Below are 20,865 nucleotides of genomic sequence, written 5' to 3'. Positions count from 1 at the left end.
TTAATTAAGTTTTCTGAAATGGTAATCAAAATAATACAGGAAACACTTTAAGAGCCAACAAATGACCTCAAGAAAATGGATCTCCACTGCATCCACAGCCACTTTAAAAACTGTGCTGCTTTCTGGAAATGTCTATGTATTCCATCCTGCCAAGCCTAGGCAAACAAAGAGAAAAAAAAAAAGTAGTCCTGATCCTCAAATCATGGTGCTGTAAAAGTAATGATCTTCTGATAGTGGTTCTCCTTTGAGTTAATAAAAAGTCTGAAAATAGTGCTAATGAAGAAGGGGAAGAAAATCTCAGTGTCAGAGAAACCTTAGGAAATGTTGGGAAATTTTATTCATCATTCAGCTGTCTGTTAAAAAAAGTTAACCAACTAGACCTTATCTATTTCTACTCTGGGAAATGCTCAGTTTAATAAATAGCTGATTACAGGCATTAAAATAAATAAATAAATAACCCTCAAAACTTATTTATTGTTATGAAAATATGTTTTAATTATAATTGTTACTCATGTCAGTAAATTAAAGCAAATAAAAATAATGTCATAAATAAATAAAATAATGTATATATGCTGTTTTCATATAAAGAGAAACAGAACAATTAATTTCTTCATCAAATATTTAAATATTTTTCCCTGAGGAAAGTGTATAACAAAATACACAGATTCGCCAGTCTCTTTTTATAATTAGGATATTCAGTAGAACTCTATTTTATGTTTCTGAATGTTTCTCAGGATTTATTACATAGACTTTCCCCCACAAAATGATTTCATATTTCCAGTATAGTAAAAGATCAAGCACAATAAAATATGAAAGGCAGTCTGTAACCTTGGAGACACAACAGTCATGGTTTTTGTGTTTGACTCTTATTTTATTTTAAAAGACTAAAGTGATTTTTACATATTTTTTCACCATAAAATCTTGTGAAACATTTATTTGTTTTTAAGACTTCCACAATAGAATTACTTCAGGATCTCCCTGTTGTTTTGTTTTGTTTAATTTTTCAATTTGCACATTGTTTCTTCTCACCAGCTATGGAATGAGAACAATACTGATCCAGAACTCAACTTCCCACTACATTCAGTGAAGGATCAAACCAAGATCATTACATTAATATGATTACTCACACAGTACTACAAAGTTATTTAGGTTTTCTGCAAAAAAATGTGAGGTTCAGAAAGAGGTGCAGATGTGTCAAATGTTATAATTCTCTTTGCCATTTACTGTCTCCTAAGATTCAATAGCCATAAAGCACTATCCTTCTTGTAATAAAAGAAGCAGGAACAGAAAAAGGAAGACAAAAAAGGGCTATGAATACTATCAACATATTCTGACACTATTACAGCTGTCATTAAAATCGTGCACTACCATCCGCAATGTCATGGAATTTTATTTGCGTTGGAATACAATTTGGATTTTAGTAAATATTTTTGGTGATTTAAAACCTACCTATGTTCTAGTTCTCTTCTATACCTAATTAGATTCAACACTAACTAGTTATAGGATCTGTTGCTGATACTTATATTTTTATTTATTCCACCTTTAATAAATTTTTCAAATTACACTTATCTGGAATGAAAATTAAGTTATCTAACACTGTGATTGAACAAAACAATTTGAGTAGGACTTGAAAAAATATCTTGTATTTTTAAACAAAATACTTGGAAGAGGATATTATTTTATCCTGTAGGATTTCATTAATGCTATTTAAGTGTACTCTTAAGGGCATCTTCAATGCTTAAAATAGAATTACACTGGTAGCCACCTGAGTTCAAGCATACTACATTTTTCAGCAAATAAAAGTGGAAAGGCTCTAAGATAAATCATAAAAAGAGGTTTATAGCTGTGAGGAGAAAAGCTTTAGAAGTAGAAAGTGAAATTTAAATTTTTTTCTTACTATTTTTCAGTGATTGAAAACAAACACTGGAATGTATTCATAAGTTGCACAAATATGTGTTTCTTGGATCATTACAATACCTGCTCTGTGTATCTTCCTGCTGTATGTTATCTCTTCTCACACATTTTACCATTTCTTTCATTTCCTCCATTTGCTCCATCTTCTGACATTTTCTTTCTCAACCTTCTTAAAAAACAAATTTCTGACTTCTGATTTGTCATTAGCTGAACACATCCCTCTATCTTAAGTCTCAAATTGCTTGTTGAAGAAACAAGAACTGAACTGAGTTAGTCTGAGTCTTTCCAGAAAGCTCATTCCTGCACAGTGATGTAGCACAGCAGACAGTGTTGCTGCAAGAGCTATTATGGTAGCCATTACTCTCTCCCTTTTATAAATTTGCTCTGTCACTAGCTTTTCTTTTTTTTTTAACAAGCTATGCAGGCTTTTTTGTATGTTATATATCATGTATACTAAATTCTATTTCTGTAAGTACAACTTTTATTCATGCTCTCTTCAAAAATTTGCCATCATTAAAGCTTTGAAGATATACATTTGAAGACTTACTGTAGTCCTATTAGTCTGATACAAAAGGTATCTTTTAGATTACTGTAGATTAGAGATTTTCCCCTCTAATCTTATAATTGTTTTAACACAATTTCTTAACTGTTTGTTCTTACTGGACATTATAGTATATGAACTTAATAATAATGAATCTCTTCTGAGAAGTAAAATATATTTTGTTTCATTCGAAAATTGATTACTTCAGGCTCTTCTTTTAAGTTTCAAGTAAAGATTATGCATCCTATTATTATTATTAAGCTTATGTTACATTTTTATTTCTATATGAAAATGTAGGAGAAATTAAATTCATTCTGTGTTGATCTTCACTTGGCTTAAAGTTATTTTTGCAAAATTCTTAAACGCAAGTATTTTTCCGAGGTGCCGTTCACAAATAGCAGACAATTTGGCTGGTTTTAGATTAATATTTCTCTGATGAAAATTTTTACATTTCTCCAAACTTCAATAGATGTAACCTTTGCAGATAAACCAGTAAAAATGAAAAAAAGTCAGAATATTTTGATTACACACATACTATGGTACCCCAAAACTTTTAGATTTGAAAGTCTGTCTTACCATTTTTGACAACACAGAAGAAAAAGAAAATAAAACATTAAGATCTTTTCTTTTTTTCCCCCTCTGCTAAATGGTTTTCATTGTAAAAGTGAAATATAAACAAAGCCTGTCTGTTCCCCTCAACTATATGTCAGGAGACGTTCCAGCTTCAGACTTGTAGACTGATAAGCAAAAATTTTGCTGATTCTTTAGTCATTCAAACTAAGTTTAAGTGACTATTTGCACCAAATAATGCTGTATTACAGAAGGAAAATTATTTGGGATAGAGAGTAGTCTAAAAAGGTAAACAGCAATCTGCACAGAGATATTGCAACATACCCCTATATTTAATGTATAGACTAGTTCAGATTCTTCTGAAAGTCTCACTTTATTAATATTCTTTTATATTCTCATGGCCCCCACAAATGACAAGGTACAACATGACTTTCATATTGCATTCTAAAATCAGAACACTATCACAGCTTCGATTTCAACTGAAACTAAAATGTTAATTGCATCTAGATTTAAAAATCAATGTCTCTACAGTTAACACAATAACCCAGATCAAGGTACACACGACAATAACGAATTAAAAGAAGCCCTGAAATTGTTTCACTGAGATCACATGTTCATTTTATTCATAAACCATTCAGAGACTAGTGTCTGGGTATTTTAAATAAGTGAAGATACCTAAACATGTAAAGCTAAAGGGTGTAGAATTCTATAAATAGTGTCTGGATGTTGATTTTCTCTCAGAAATAAGGCTGCAGTGCTCCTGTCAAAGTTTCTACAAACTTTTTTTTTCCTGTATCTTTTGCAAGTGTACAGATTAATTCTATAACATAACCACTGAGTTCAGGTCTACTATGCAGATATTTTACTGAGGATATGTATCAAGGCTGACACATCCAGAATCAACCAGTCTTGATCTTTATGTATAGGTCTACTTTAAAGACACATGCAGCAATCCAGTGACATAGGTTTTGCATGTGGGGAAGATATTGAAAAAGGGATTCAATCTGTGGAAAGGTAACTTTTGTCTGCTAGAGAGAAAGAAAATAGATAAGCCATGACAGTAGTATCCATACCTAAACATCTGGTCTCAATTCCACTCCAGAGTCCAGAAGACAGACATTCCCTCACGGCAGAGCCAACTAGCATGTATCCTGAGTCACATGTAAATATAGCTGTAGATCCATATGTGATTTGAGTTCCAATCTTATTCCCATTTGGAGGTGTAGGAAGTTCTCCACAAGAAATAACTTTATGGCAAAACCAAAACAGAACAGAAATGTACAGCTGAGTATCACAAACACACATACAATAATACTTATCAACCAGTCAAGCAGATAAATAAATTTCACAGCTTGAAGTATTTTACTCTGTAGGAAAAATAGATTAAAAACTCTGCATACCAAGTTTATTACTTCCCCAGAAATGATACTTAAGAAAGAGGAGGGGGACACCAATTAAAATTGTCTCTGTAAAGTTAAAAACCCCCACTGTTCAGAACATTATTAGTTATATTATTACCTTGGTTTTATCAATTACTTTTCCTTAATATTGGAGCATCACAATTGTTGCCATTTTTAATATAATTATGTTTCTTTGGAAATATGTCATTTTTATCTTCTAGTTTATAATGAAATGCTTTCCCTAACATTCACACAACATGTTGTTATAATCAGTGAACAACATGCATGGAATTCCTTGCTATTTATTTACTATTAAAAGCATCTTTTCATTCAGAATCATAATTTTTATTTAATAATTTTCTTTTAAGAATTAGTGAAAAGAACTTTACTGTTAGTAAACAAGATGGTGCATTATCAAAGAGTGAAAGCAGCTAGTGCACTTTATGATAAAAAAATTATAAGTGGTAATATTGCAAACAAAACTTCCCAAAGCATAGTAAAAAATGTTTATCTTTTAAAGAAAAAAGGGTTACAAATATATAGAGAGTATGTAAAATATCTATATACACAGAGAAAAATACAGATACAGACATATATACAATATTTTTAACACTATCAGATGTGAAATATTGTAAATCCTTTAATTTATGAGTGGAATTTCCAGTACATTATAAAGAACTCAAAATTAAGGTTAATTTCCAATATAATTAACCTGTCTTTTGAAGTGCATTTTTCAGTGCCTTTTTTTTATTAGTTTCAAATATATTCTAAATAAATTCTAAATATATTCTAAACCACAGTTATCTAGCTTATCTACACTTTTTTTTCCTGCTTTTTATATGTGTGTGGATTTATACACATACATGCAGATACACACAGTTTAGATATACACACCAAAATCACAGTCATATCCTTTTCTATCAGACTGCATGTCATGTGATGTTTCAAAAAGCAGAAGAATTTTGAGGCTTCAAAGTATACCTCAAACCCCACAATTCTGAAAAACAGATATCTACATTTTTTAGAGTTACATAAAGAAACACGCTTTTCATAGGGGTGGGAGAGGGGAGCACAACTGTAACCACACATTTAGCTTTTTTAAAGTATCTGAATATTCATTACTTATTTTTTTGAAAGTAGCTATTGCAGGTTATCAGATACCAGCTAATGGTAGAAATTATGTGGACTTGCACACTATATGGTAACCAGCTGAAAGGAGAGATTATTTTATTTAACAAGTGTACAGACAGGATACAAAGTTTTTGCATTTTTCTAGACTATACAGAATTCCTGATCTAGAAAAAAATATATAGTAAAATGTTCTCTATTACTTATTTGTACCTTTATAAATTTAGGGACCTTTAAAATCCAAAAGCGTGCTTACAGATATTTTCTTGTCACTAAACCTAGTGGATTGTATTTGTAAAAAATAGCCTTTAGGATGCCCAGGAATTCCAGCCAATAAACATTTTTCTAATTAACTGATATCAATATTTAATTAGTTAATTTCTAATTCAACCAAATGAAATATTTTAATCTGAAGTCTGTACAGCAGATGCAGATACCACATGTACTCACTTTGGCAGAAAGGTCGCTCATTTCTCCAACTCCAGGTACCATTAGCAAGACACTCGATAGATGCTGGTCCCAAACCATAATACCCTGGATCACAGCTGAAAACTACTTTTGTTTTATACTCATAATGTGAACCATTCACTATTCTCCATCTTCCATGTTCCAGTGTAAAAGAATTGATGCTTGGACACGTAACAACTTCCAGAATAACAAAAACATATAGTTATTTGTGGCTTAGTATAGGAAAATTAGGAAAATTTGTACCATTATTAATTCAGAAATATATTTTAAACACAATGACATAATGTTTGAAGAGTAAGGCTGTATTTGAAATTGCCTGTGGTTAGCAGGTATGAGATCTTTCATTTAATTAATAATGATCAATGGCCCAGACAGACCAGTAACTATATGCAAAGCTACGCAATTGGTGTAGATAGAATGTATACCATGGTTGAATTCACTGTAGATTGATAGTCATGGAACTCCTGTGACACCTTACATCAGAACCTTTACTAAAATGTTAGCTACATTTCAATATAAGAATTATTTTTCTACCCAGGTAAATTCTGTGACATCTTAAAGACTCGTTTGGAGAGATTTCACATTGGTAACAGATAAAATAATATCCATATGCAAGATGGTTTTTCAGCAGTTACACATTTTTTCTCATGTCTTAATTCTATGTGTTCTTCCTCCAAAAACCAAACAAAAACATCCTACAACCCTAATCTAATAGAAAAAGGTTAACAAGCGTAACAATTTTTTCCATGATTAAAAGGCGCAGAGGAAAATTTTTGCTGGATACTACTTTCTTTCTCTCCATTCAGATTGGTTCCTTAGACAGAGGAAAAGGCATGAAGGAATGCAATTTACAAGAAGAAAAAAAAAGGAAAAAGGGAAAATCCTTGAAAATTATTCTAAAGTATGTTTTGGTTCCTTTACAAAATTAATTGTGTGAGATAATCCCAATCTTGATTTGCATCAGATACTGACATTCTTTATCAGTCTTACGATCACCTGGGTTTTCATACCCCATTTATAGCTTTGATGGTATCCACTTCTCTTTGGGACTCAACATGCATTTTCTCTTCAGTGATGTTCCCCCAAGTTTAGATAATGTAGGATTATAATGATGGATTGAACATAAATAATAAGCATCACTTTTAAACAAGAGTCCCAGAGTACCAGAGACTTTGCAATTCTGTGTAGTAAATAGGGTTTGTTAACAGTGTATGAACTTTGCAGCTCTCACTGAAGAGATGCCTTTTGCATAAACCTCTGCAACCATTAACTTTGATTTAGCTGCAAATCAATAATCAGTTTGAATGTTTTCTATAATCTCTAGTGTATTTCTTCTGCTGTCATGGAATGTTTTAATGTATATCTCAGATATATACATTTCGAATATGTATTTCACAATAATTTAATACCAGCAATTATTCATAGATTAAAGTAACCTGAAGCTGAAAGTTTAAGTAATGTGAAGATTTGCACCTTGGATAAATAAATACAGACAGATTCTTATTCACTGGAGAGTTTTTACATGTTACTTACCTACACAGCGAGGTGTTTTATTGTGGTTGCTCCAGGTACCATCTGGCTGGCAGACTGCAGTAGTAAATTCCTTGGCTGATAGTCTATATCCATCATTGCAAAAATAAGTAACGCGGGTGCCAACTAAGTAATCCGTAGTTAATATTCCGCCATTTAATGGAGCTTTAGGAATTCCACAAGATATTGCTAAGTAAAGAGAAAGACATAGTTATTTTATACCTTTTTCACTATAAGATCCCACTCATCTCAAAGGGTTTATGCATTTCAACATCAACAGTCTTAAATTCATAAAAATTACTTTTTAGCTCATTCATGTGTGTTTTAAGCCTACAGATAAATTCCCTTAAAATTTTAGAGAATGAAATCTCAGGAATTTTTTGTCTTTTGATGGAGGAGGTTAAAATAAGAACAATATAACTCTGCAGCTATCCATTCAAAATGCAGAAGATAATCAAAGAGGCAATAGAGAATATCTGGAAAAAATATGATCGGCATGGTTGAATGAGTAAAGCATCAGTCTGAGACACAAGGATCTAGTTTGTACTTTAGGTTTCTTCAATCAGATGTACTGTGTGACCTCTGGCAAAGCACTAAAATTAACTTTCAACATTCTATTTTTCCTCCTGCAAAGCAGAAAGAAAATACCCTTTTGAAAATATTGCAAATTGTCAAATGAAAGTGTAAGCCACGTTTTGTTTTTTTTTTTAAATATTCAGCAGAAAGATAGTACCAAGACATCCTGGTTTTGCGAGGATAAAATTTATAGAATCAATTTTCTGTTACCTTTTGTTTCAGTTTGTGGCCAGCTGTGGTACGGTGATCAAGGCCACCAGCAGTTAAATCCAGGGCAGCTGACCCAGGCTGGCCCACAGGTGTATTCTATAACATTGAAGTCACGTTCACTATAAATGGGAAAGCTTGCTGGGAATGGGTGAGGCTTTTTGTTCTGCTTTCTTCTTCTTCCCTGTCTCTTGCCTCTGTCTCCTCTCTGCTCAATAGTTATGATCGCTGGAGGAACTTGCCACCACTCTGTGGGCTAAGTATAATTTTGTGTCTTTTTTATTAGTATTGATATTTCTTTCCTTATTTTATTAAATCTGTTTAAATTTTAACCCATGCATCTCCCTCCTTTTCCCAATTCCCTTTCTTGGTTGGGGAAGGGACAAAGCAAGAAATCTGTAATTAGGAGATAATGAAGGCCCCAAGAGAGTCATTGAATTCCATCTTCCAGAGGGTATGAGGACATGATCCCAGAGGCATAAAAAGTGACTATTAAACAAGAAGGTTCATCTTCCACTTCTTACTAAACATCTGACAAAGCTGTATTATTTCACCTAATAAGGATTGCAGGTCAGCAGAAGAGTGCCTGAACAGCAGCACAAAGGAATTCCAGCCAGTAAGTCAGCTTCACTGGGGGCCCGCCTTAAATGCCTCCATGCAAATGCACATAGCATGGGAATAAACAAGAGGCGCTAGAGATGTGCACATGCCTGCAGGGCTGTGACCTTATTGGCATCATGGAGATGTGGTGGGATGGCTCCTGTGACTGGAGTGTTGGAATGGAAGGATACAGGCTTTTTGGGAAGGACAGGCAGGGGAGATGAGGAGCAGGTGCTGCCCTCTATGTCAATGACCAGCTGGAGTGCATGGAGATGGATGGATGAGGAGTTGACTGGGAGCTTATGGGTCAGGATTAAAGGAAGGGCAGGGACTGGAAACATTATAGTGGGGGTCTGCAACAGGCCACCTGACCAGGAAGACTGAGCAGATGAGGCCCTCTACACACAGATAGCTGTAACCTCAATTTCACAAGCCCTGGTCCCCATGGGGGGATTTCAACCACCCTGACATCTGTTGGAGGGACAACACAGGAGGTCATAAGCAACCCAGGTGGTTCCTGGAATGCATAGATGAAAACTTCCTTCTCCAAGTGATAGAGGAGCCAACGAGGAGAGGTACTATGTTGGATCTTGTTCTCACCAACAAGGAGGGGCTGGTGGGGGATGTGAAGCTCAAGGGCAGCCTTGGCTGCAGTAATCATGAAATGGCGGAGTTCAGGATCCTCATGGTAGCGAGGAGGGTGCGCAGCCAGCTCACTACCCTGGCCTTCAGGAGAGCAGACTTTGGTCTCTTTGGCGACCTGCTTGGTGGAATACCATGGGATAAAGCCCTGGAAGGAAGAGGGGCTCAAGAAAGCTAGTTAATATTAAAGGATTACCACTTCCAGGCTCAGGAGTGATGCATCCTGACAAAGAGGAAGTCAGGCAAAAATGCCAGGAGGTCTGCATGGATGAAAAAGGAGCTCCTAGACAAACTCAGGCACAAGAAGGAAGCCTACAGAGGGTGGAAGCAAGGGCAGGTAGCCTGGGAGGAATACAGAGAAATTGTCTGAGCAGGCAGGGACCAGGTTAGGAAAGCTAAAGCCCTGATAGAATTTAATCTGGCCAGGGATGTCAAGGACAACAAGAAATGCTTCTATAGGTATCTCAGTGATAAAAGGAAGACTAGGGCCCTCTCCGGAAGAAAACAAGAGACCTGGTTACCTGGGATATGGAGAAGTCTGAGGTACTCAATGACTTTTTTCTTCAGTCTTCACTGGCAAGTGCTCTAGTCACACCACCTAAGTTGCAGAAGGCAAAGGCAGGGCTTGGGAGAATGAAGAACCACCCACTGAAGGAGAAGATCAAGTTTGAGACCATCAGGTTTGAGGTGCATCAGGTCCCATGGATGATGAAGTGCATCTGTGGGTCCTGAGGAAACTGGCAGATGAAATAACTAAGCCACTATCCCTCATTTTTGAGAAGTTGTGGCAGTCTCATGAAGTTCCCACTGGCCCCCCATTTTTAAATAGGGAAAAAAGTAAGACCCAGGGAACTACAGGCCAGTCAGTCTCACCCCTGTGCCTGGCAAGATCATGGAGCAGGTCCTCCTGGCAAATATGTTAAGACACATGGAAAACAAGGAGGTGATTGGTGACAGCTACCGTGGCTTCACTAAGGGCAAATTGTGCCTGACAAATTTAGTGGCTTTCTATGATGAGGTTACAGCATTGGTGGATAAGGGAAGAGTGACTGATGTCATCTGCCTGGGCTTGTGTGAAGTATTGAGGACAACTTCCTCATGTAAGTGGTAAACGAGCCCACTAGAGGAGGGGCCCTGCTTGACCTGTTTTTTGTGAACAGAGTAGGACTGGTGGGAGATGTGAGGGTCAGTGGCCGTCTTGGGAATAGCGACCACGAAATATTAGAGTTTTCGATAGTGGGGGAAATAAGGAAGGGCAAGAGCAGAACTTCTGCCTTAGATTTCCGCAGGGCAGACTTTAGCCTGTTTAAGAGGCTGCTAAATATTCAGGAGCAGGCTGTCCCGGTGTGTAGGAAGACAAGCCGTCGGGGAAAAAGACCGGCCTGGTTAAACAGAGAACTTAGGCTAGAACTTAAGGAAAAAAAGAGAACCTATTTGCTCTGGAAGAAGGGTCAGGTAACTTAGGAGGTCTATAGGGACGTGGCCAGGTCATGTAGGGAGAAGATTAGAAGGGCCAAAGCTCAATTAGAGCTTGATTTGGCTGCTACAGTCAAAGATAACAAAAAAAGCTTCTACAAATATGTTAACAGCAAAAGGAGGGTCAAGCAGAGCCTCCAGTACTTGCTGAATGAGGAGGGTAGTGTAGTGTCAGGGGATGAGGAAAAGGCAGAGGTGCTCAATGCCTTCTTTGCTTTGGTCTTTAATGTCAAGACAGGTTGTCCTCAGGAGACTCGGCCCCCAGAGCCTGAAGTTAGGGACAGGGGGCTGTGTGAACCTCCCGTAATCCAGGAGGAGACGGTTAGTGACCTGCTGTGCCAGTTGGACACCCACAAGGCTATGGGCGTGGATGGGATTCACCCCAGAGTAATGAAGGAACTGGCAAATGAACTTGCCAAACCACTCTCTATTATCTACCAGCAGTTCTGGTTAACTGGAGAAGTTCCAGCTGACTGGAAATTAGCAAATGTAACGCCCATCTACAAGAAGGGTCGGAAGGACGATGCAGGGAACTACAGGCCTGTCAGCCTGACCTCGGAGCAGGCAAGGTGATGGAACAGATCATCCTGAGTGCCATTACAACAGCACATGCAGGACAATCGGGGCATCGGGGCCAGCCAACATGGATTCATGAAAGGCAGGTCCTGCTCGACCAACCTGGTCTCCTTCTATGACCAAGTGACCCGCTTAGTAGATGAGGGCAGGGCTGTGGATGTAGTCTATCTAGACTTCAGTAAGACATTCGACACTGTCTCCCACAGCATCCTCCTAGACAAACTGGCTGCCCGGGGCTTGGATGGGTGGACTCTTCAATGGGTTAAAAACTGGCTGGATGGCCGAGCCCAGAGAGTGGTGGTGAATGGGGCAAAGTCCAACTGGCAGCTGGTCACTAGCAGTGTTCCCCAGGGCTCAGTTCTGGGGCGGGTGCTGTTCAATATCTTTATAGATGATCTAGATGTAGGGATTGAGTGCACCCTCAGTAAATTTGCAGATGACACCAAGCTGGATGGGAGTGTCGATCTGCTGGAGGCTAGGAAGGCCCTACAGAGGGATCTGGAGAGGTTAGATAGATGGGCTGAGACCAATGGCATGAGGTTCAACAAGAACAAGTGCCGGGTCTTACACTTTGGCCACAACAACCCTATGCAGTGCTACAGGTTGGGGAAGAGTGGTTAGAAAACGGCCTGGCGGAAAGAGACCTGGGGGTGCTGATCGACAGCCAGCTAAACATGAGCCAGCAGTGTGCCCAGGTGGCCAAGAAGGCCAATGCCATCCTGGCTTCTATTAAGAATAGTGTAGCCAGCCGGTCAAAGGAAGTGATCGTCCCTCTGTACTCAACACTGGTGAGGCCGCACCTTGAATACTGTGTCCAGTTCTGGGCCCCGCACTTCAAGAAAGATGTTGAGGTGTTGGAGCAAGTCCAGAGGAGGGCGACCAAGCTGGTGAAGGGTCTGGAGGGTCTGACCTACGAGGAACGGCTGAGGGAGGTGGGGTTGTTTAGCCTGGAGGAGAGGAGGCTCCGAGGTGACCTTATTGCAGTCTACAACTACCTGAAGGGAGGTTGTAGTGAAGTGGGAGTCGGCCTCTTCTCCCGGGCAACTAGCGATAGGACAAGAGGACACAGCCTCAAGCTTTGCCAGGGCAGGTTCAGGTTGGACATTAGGAAGAATTTCTTTTCAGAAAAGATTATTAGACATTGGAATGGGCTGCCCAGGGAGGTGGTGGAGTCACCATCTCTGGATGTGTTTAAGAAAAGACTGGACATGGCACTTAGCGCCATGATCTAGTTGACAGGTTGGTGTCAGGTCAACGGTTGGACTCTATGATCCCTGAGGTCTCTTCCAACCTGATTGATTCTGTGATTCCGTGATTCTATTTCACACTGTCCCACACAACATCCTTGTCTCTAAACTGGGGAGCCATGGACTTGATAGATGGACCACTCGGTGGATAAGGAATTGGCTGCTTGGTCACACTCAAAGAGTTGCAGTCAACGGCTCGATGTCCAAGTGGAGACCAGTGATGAGTGGCATTCCTCGGGGGTCAGTATTGGGACCGGTCCTGTTTAACATCTTTGTCAGCAACATGGACAGTGGGATTGAGTGTGCCCTCAGGAAGTTTGGACATGACACCAAACTGTGTGGTGTGGCTGACACGCTAGAGGGGAGGGATGCCATCCAGAGGGACTTTCACAGGCTTGAGTGGTGGGTCCGTGCCAACCGCATAAAGTCCAAAAAGGTGAAGTGCAAGGTCCTGCAGGTGGGTCAGGGCAATCCCAAGCACAACTACAGGCTGACTGGAGAATGGATTGAGAGCAGCCCTGAGGAGAAGGACTTGGGGGTGATGGTCGATGGGAAGGTCAACATGAGGCAGCAGTGTGCACTTGCAGCCCAGAAGGCCAACCGTATCCTGGGCTGCATCAAAAGTAGTGTGGCCAGCAGGATGAGGGAAGTGATTCTGCTCCTGTAGTCTGCTCTTGTGAGACCCCACCTGGAGTACTGTGTCCAGCACTGGGGCCCCCAACATAAGAAGGACATGGAGCTGTTGGAACGAGTCCAGAGGAGGGCCACGAAGATGATCAGAGGGTGGGAGCACCTCTCCTATGAAGACAGGCTGAGAGAGTTGAGGTTGTTCAGCCTGGAGAAGAGAAGGCTCTGGGGAGACTTTCTAGCAACCTTCTAGTACCTGGAGGGGCCTACAGGAAAGCTGGAGAGTGACTTTTTACAAGGACATGTAGTGATAGGACAAGGCGTAAGAGTTTTAAACTGAAAGAGGGTAGATTTAGGTTTGATCTTAGGAAGAAATTCTTTCCTGTGTGGGTGGTGAGACACTGAAACAGGCTGACCAGAGATGTTGTGGCTGCCCCCTCCCTGGCAGTGTTCAAGGCCAGGTTGGGTGGGGCTTTGAGCAACCTGGTCTAATGGAAGATGTCCCTGGCCACAGCAGGGGGTTTGGAACTAGATGATCTTTAAGGTCCCTTCCAACCCAAACCATTCTATGATTCTGTGATGATATCACTGAATAAAGAACCTGAACTTCAATAACACTGAAATGAAAACGTATGACCAAGTTGGTGTTTATTATGTCTCAAATTCCTCAATAGCTTGGATTGCAGCATTAAGCATTGGGCAGACCTATCTGTGCAAAGAGGAGGATAACCAAAAGCTGGTATAATCAAGGTATAACACTGGTTTACTGCATAAGTGGCCAAGCTAACCTCTTCCTTCAAAACCATGTGTTAATGATAAAAAGAAGTTTCAGACAATAATGGAATTGCCAGAACCAAGTCCACTTCCAGTTACATCAGGGTCAGTATTGAGCAGGGTATAAAAACTAATATCCACCCTCGAAAATACTTGTGACACATTAACAGCTGTTGCTTGTGATACTGAGTTCCAAAAGATGCTACAGCACTAGTTGTTCACATACTGCAAATTCTGTCTCTTTTAGCAATCAGCAAAATGTGTATCAGATATTTTGTAGATACAACCTGATATGTTTATATCTATCATTGAGATTAATTACTCCTCCACTATTCAAAACTATCCATTAGTGTCCTTATAAATTTTGAGTGATATTATCGATGTCAACAGAATCAATCTTGTGGCACAAAAAAAATATATCCTTCCCTTAACCTTAAATTTTTAATAAACAAGTTTCATCCCAGCACACCAAATGCTTAGTAACAGCCTTTTATATAAACAACAGAGTTCCCAATGAATCGCTCAATGACATTTTTAGTTTATATCAGTTAGGAGCTGAATTTTATATATGTGGAAACTCGCACAGAAATATAACTTTAAGTTAGGGGAAAAAATGTGAAAAGATCAAGACAAGTTATTGCCACATCTGACAACTTGACAGGAAAAAAATGACAAATATGGAACATCTGAAGTGCCCCAAAACAGGTCTATCATAGAAATGTTTCGTCATTGTATGTCAGCTTGGAGAGTATTGCAAAACAACATTATAATTATAATTGCAACTGAAACTTTAAAATCTATTCTTTGTTCACAAACTTCAGAACACAGTTCTGATAAGGGACATAACTCCTTTTCCTTTTTTTACTTGCTATTTGATCTGGGTGTGAGCTGTCCTGGGGGTTGAGAAATTCTTTGCCTGTGAGCTGTCCTGGGGGTTGAGAAATTCTTTAATTCTTTATCAGCCTGATGTGTAAATTAACTGCCTAAGCATATCTCAATAGAACAAGTAGCAGAACATTAAGGTCATACGAAACCCATCGAGAACTGGTCTTGTGGTTTGAGCCAAGATGTTACCACGCCCGTGCAAGAAGAAAAGGTGAGAAGTACAGAGCGAGGAAGACATACGGCCTTCATCCCTGAGACCCCGGCCCACAACCACCAGGAGGAACTCATTATAATAAAGACTGCCTTCTCAGGGAAAGTCATGAATATGTATAGGTGTCCTTGAAATGAAGAATATGTAATACTTTGGTACATAAATACAAGCTGAATTACTGCGAAGGGGCGCACGATTTTGGTGGGACTACCCCCTGTGCTGCCCAGCACTGAATAAACATACCTACTTTACAACCTTGTCAGTTGTGGAGTCTATTTTCCGCACGTCAGTTCCAATTCCAAAGATATACACATACAGCCTTTGGAAGACCTTAACTTTATTAGTCCTCAAAGACCACCAGCACATTCTAAAGACTTATCTGAAATTTTAGAAATTATTATTAGACCAGGTTGAAGTTCTTATATACCCTTCATTAAATGCTAAGGCACTGTCAAAAGTTTCTGTGCTGACAATTTCCCAAACAGAAATCAGACTATTCACCCTGTAAAGGACCTCTGATCATTGAATTTGCTCTGCTTCACTTAAGAACAACACTTAGAAGATGTAGCTATTTTTCACATCTCAGGGATATTAGAAAAAAAAATGAGTATCAATGCAGACATCAGTACAGAGCTGATAACATTTACCAGGAGCATTCCAAACATCGGCAAGATTACTGAAACTATTCAGTGACATACTCCTCTCAAGTTTACTACTTGGACATTCAACTTGTGAAAAATTAAGAAATTTTATGAAAACTACATTTCCTGTTGATTGCCTTACAAATTACTTTAAATGATGCCAACTATTTCTTTGGCATTTAATAAGTCATTAATTGAATTTTCACACCTGTCCCAATACAACCATGTATTTGGAAATAAGCAGAAGTCTCTTTTGAATAAACACAAGATTTATTTATCTTATACATATCTATATTGTTCTAATGTATATGAATATGACTATCTCAAACCTATAACCATGTCTAAAAAAAAGTAAAAGTAGAAGGTATTATGGTTTACACATAAGATATTTGTTCCAGATCACTGTGACTGACAGAGTTTGTATGCCTTAAACAACTTGTTTGACAACTCTGGCTGGAGGAGGGGTTGTGTACTAGAGAGGCCTGCAAGTCTGGCAAGAGATAAGGGCCTTGGGAACAGAGCAATACCCCTGATGTGCCTTAATTGCTGTGATTTACAACTCTGGCTGGAGGAAGAGATAAGTCCTGCGGAGGCCAGATGGTATCTTTTCCTTGGGACCAGCCTACGTGTGCAACAACTTTGCAAGGCCTCAACCACGCTTGTGCAGAAGCGGGGTCATACAGCGGACACCACAACTAGGGGGGATCATGACCACCAGACACCCCTTGGGGGACCACCGACTCATTTCGAGAACAATCTAAGACTACAAAGCGCAGGCGTCCCAATTAGCATGAGAAGCGAGCAGAGGCGGGGACACAAGAGGGATGTTACCACCCTCTCCTATCTCGCATGCAAATGACCTAAAGCATTTAGACCTTCTCACTTGGGATACTGATGCGCGCTCCCGCCCACCACCTAAGGACCGATCCTGCAAGCGATTTACTGGAGGAGCAACTCTGCAAGCAATTTACCAACTCTGCAGACAATTTACATCGCTGGATCCAAGGGTGGTGATCTCTCTTTTCCTCTCTCTCATAGTCTCTGTCCTCTCTCTCTTTTTCCTTTTCCTTTTCTCTCTTTTCTCAATGCCTTTAGAAACCCAAGACACTTACAACCATGCCACTTTCCCTGTATTAATAAATTGTTCTTAATTTCATACCAGTTATTTGGTGTCGTTTCACCTTAATTTACTCCAAGGGATTTATGAACTAGTTGCGACCAGGTTGTAATAATCACTACAAATGTACTTTATTGTAATTTTTGAGAAAATCATAAGTCATCAAGTATCATCAGCGATAGGACAAGAGAACATAGCCTCAAGCTTTGCCAGGGGAGGTTCAGGTTAGACTTTAGGAAGCATTTCTTCTCAGAAAGGGTCATTAGACATTGGAACAGGCTGCCCAGGGAGGTGGTGGAGTCACCATCTCTGGATGTGTTTAAGAAAAGACTGGACATGGCACTCAGTGCCATGGTCTAGTTGACATGGTGGTGTCAGGGCAATGGTTGGACTCGATGATCCCAGAGGTCTCTTCCAACCTGATTGATTCTGTGATTCTATGCATCAGGTATCATGCCTAGTCAGGTATTCTTGGTATTTTCTTTCTTTATATTTTTTTAACGCTTTAGTACAATTTGCCTAACAATCACCAGGTATGCAACACTTATGTCTACTGTTATGGACAATTTAGAACACTGAACTAGAGATTTCTTCTATATATAGTGTTATGTTTTAAACTTTACTTAACATCTCTACCTAGAATTCCTGTAAAAATGTTTGCTTGTTATCCATACGTGATATTATGAAATATTAATACTGATTTATGATGAGGCCTATGTGAGACAATGTTTATTTGCACGAGAAATATTTCATAATTAAAACCAAGAATCATGTAATGTGGGGATAAAAAATTAAAATGTAAAAAAATAACCGGGAAAAAAACAAATGTTTTAAAACACACTGAATCTTCTGAGATCTATGATCAGTTGTAAATATTCAACCATTTATATGAATTCATGTTAATTCTTGTATTCAGAGAGATCTTTGTAAACCTATACATTCTTTCAAAAGTTTATCGTAATCAGACCTCATAATTTAGTTAACTGTGGGAATCTTTTATTGACTTGTGATCAGAGGCTTAATATCATTAAAACTGAGATGGATACATGGATGACAGTACTTCCACATTATGATTCATTTAATGAATGTCTATATAAACAGAATAGTTAATATCTAAAAGTTAGAATAGCAAAAGTTTCTAATTAATCTGTATTATTGTTACTATTATACCAATACAATATTAGACTTTGAAGCAGTTTCCTTTTACTTCTTTTCATGACAAAGGAAGGGTGCTTTCGTATTAACTTTGAAACAGATTTCAGGTAATTACTGAAGTCTAGCTTGAGGCATTTCTTTTTGATTCCTTGCTACTGCATTGAGTCTTTGTTACTGAGACATGTTTAGTTCTAGAAGTAATGTAAAAAAGCTTTCATCCAAAATTAAAGTGTTTATCTGGATTTTTCAGGTTCTGTTAGTCCTGTAACGCAAGTGATTTGAAGAATGGCTGGTATTACCTATTTAGAGGTTCAGAGGTCAAGATATCTATTCAGATAGGTATAAGAGAACATTAAATATTGCTCTAACATAAATAACGAGAACATTAAATATTGCTCTTACAGTACTCATGAACTTGGAAAAAAAAGCAGTAGTGGAAAAGGCTACTGGTATTCATTAGTACAGGAGAGGATTCAGAAGTGGTAATAATGATACAGATACCAAGTGAAAAATGAAAAGAGAAAGCATTAGCTTAAATACAGCCATGAAATATTCTGCAGGCAGTAAAAAATGTTTGCCAAGAAATTAACTTAGTATTGCTAAAAAAAACACCAAAACAAACCACCACAAACCATTAGCTGCGCTGATTGTACAGGTTTCATTAAAGAATTCATAAATTTTGAGGTCTTAGATTTCTCATTTCCTTTAGGATGATGCCAGTAACTAGTACTGTGATTTGACTGGTAATCTTCATTTAGGAGACAGAAAACAAATAGATTAAAATCAGATATATTGTTTTTTAAAAAAATTGTGAATATATTTCTTTTACTTACACTACTATGTAAAAAAAAAAAAAGCATAATACTTATTTTGCTGTGTTAAATGGTCATCTGTGGCAATTCCACATTCAGATGCATGAAAGAACTGATTAAAATGGTTTTGCTAGTTATGCTATCTATAAATGATAGAGAATGTGAAGTGGAAGGTAAGACTGTGATGTTGTCATCGGATATCACCTGGCAAAATATTTGGTAAATTCTGACTGACAATTACAACAGCTGTTAAAACAATGCTATCCTCTATATCATGAAGTTCTAAAAACCACTACTCCATGCTTAGAGTTAGAGCTACTTTGTGGTGAATCTGTACTGCTCAGTAGTAGGGGGAATGGCAAAGCCCTTGTGTCTTGCAAATATCCTCTGTGAAAGAACATGAGAGGTATTTACTGATGGTGTTCTCAACCTTTTGATACAAGAGATCGTATCATAAATCTTCTGTATCATCTGGGTATGGGGGATAATTTTCACCTCAGCAAAAGAACGGAAAGCTTAGATGTATTATTGGTGTATGGAAGCAGCTGATTCATGAGGGTTTTTGCAGTAATAATGTGTCTTTAGGTTAAATCTGAAGTTTGCTGTTGTGAGTTGCAGCTACATATCATGGCCACAAACCACTTCCTGTGCACAAGTACTTTCTCAAAGAACTGAATAAAGTTCATATCATGTATCAAAGCCAGTCCTCATTAAATGCATAATTATAATTAACTGTTATTCAATTAATACATAAATAATTTGCAGTATGCTAACAGCTGGTACAGTCTTTGTACTTGAACAGACACCATGAGATTACTAAACACTTAACTCCATTTGTTCCTAAAGTAGTATCTGACTATTGCAACAATTTCCATTATTGAACTCTACTCAGTATGTTGAGAATAATCATCTGCTATTTGAATTTGGTAAGTTGTTTGGTTTTTTTTTTTTCATTCCACATAGTTTGATACATCTAATTAGTCTGATCAAGTTCTACAAATAACTGTCATGAAGGCAGTCCTTAGATAACTGATGAGGAGAAAAAGCTAAAGAACGATATGTAGCAAATTCACTGACTATTTTTTTTGAGGACTTTCAGTTTTTAAAAATGGAAGCACACTTTTTATATATTAATAGATATTTATCAAAAAACTTTGAAACTGAGATTGTTTCACCTTTGACAAAGGTTAAGTAGTTTGGCTTTAGAAACATACAGTTCAAAGATATTTTGTCCAAAAAAACCCCTTGGGAAATTAAAATGGAACATTCCTACAGCATTTATCTCCACCGGTCAACAGGAACAAAATATATAGATTTTAAATAAATACATCTGCAAATTTTAATGAAAATTTTTTTTTTTAATCTGAAGAGTGATATAGGCAAGTTATCAGAAGAATAGCATTCTTTTCAGGAAAAAAAGAATTAGAATATAATTGTCATGGGTATTAAATAACCATTTCCTTTTCCTTGTTAAGTAGAATATGTTTTGCTTTTAGGCAGAAGAACTAAATATACAGTTAACTCAAAGAATTCCCTTTTAAATTTCAATTTAAACCGTGAAAGATCAGAATGGCATCATAGGCAGTTTCTGTTTCCTGGAAATGTAGCAAGTTTCAGGTCTTTCTGGTTTTTATATAGTTTTTGGATCATGATAAATGAACTTTACTAAATGTTCAGTTTTAAATGAACTTTTCAAATAATTTAATATTTCAAATTTGTGGGTTTTTTTCCCTCACAGTGATGTAGATTATTTTTAGTATCTACTAGT

The 20,865-nt window shown here is 37.9% G+C and overlaps 1 protein-coding gene across 3 annotated transcripts in view; it reads right to left on the bottom strand.

Annotated features, from left to right (window-relative positions):
* The window catches only part of CSMD3 (CUB and Sushi multiple domains 3), a 790,297-nt gene that overhangs the window by 75,192 nt on the left and 694,240 nt on the right, over window positions 1-20,865 (bottom strand). For 2 of the 3 annotated variants that reach the window (XM_068397267.1, XM_068397269.1), the window contains 3 exons: window positions 7,555-7,740; window positions 6,004-6,198; window positions 4,099-4,272 (listed from right to left, as the gene is read on the bottom strand). In XM_068397267.1, coding sequence (XP_068253368.1) covers window positions 4,099-4,272; window positions 6,004-6,198; window positions 7,555-7,740 — 555 coding nt within the window. The remainder of the gene's footprint in view (window positions 1-4,098; window positions 4,273-6,003; window positions 6,199-7,554; window positions 7,741-20,865) is intronic. The other variant, XM_068397268.1, reaches the window with a different exon arrangement.

This window comes from Nyctibius grandis, chromosome 3 (assembly GCF_013368605.1).
Source record: "Nyctibius grandis isolate bNycGra1 chromosome 3, bNycGra1.pri, whole genome shotgun sequence".
NCBI lineage: Eukaryota > Metazoa > Chordata > Aves > Nyctibiiformes > Nyctibiidae > Nyctibius > Nyctibius grandis.
The sequence above is the reverse complement of the archived record's forward strand: the minus strand, read 5'-3'. Positions and strand labels throughout refer to the sequence as shown.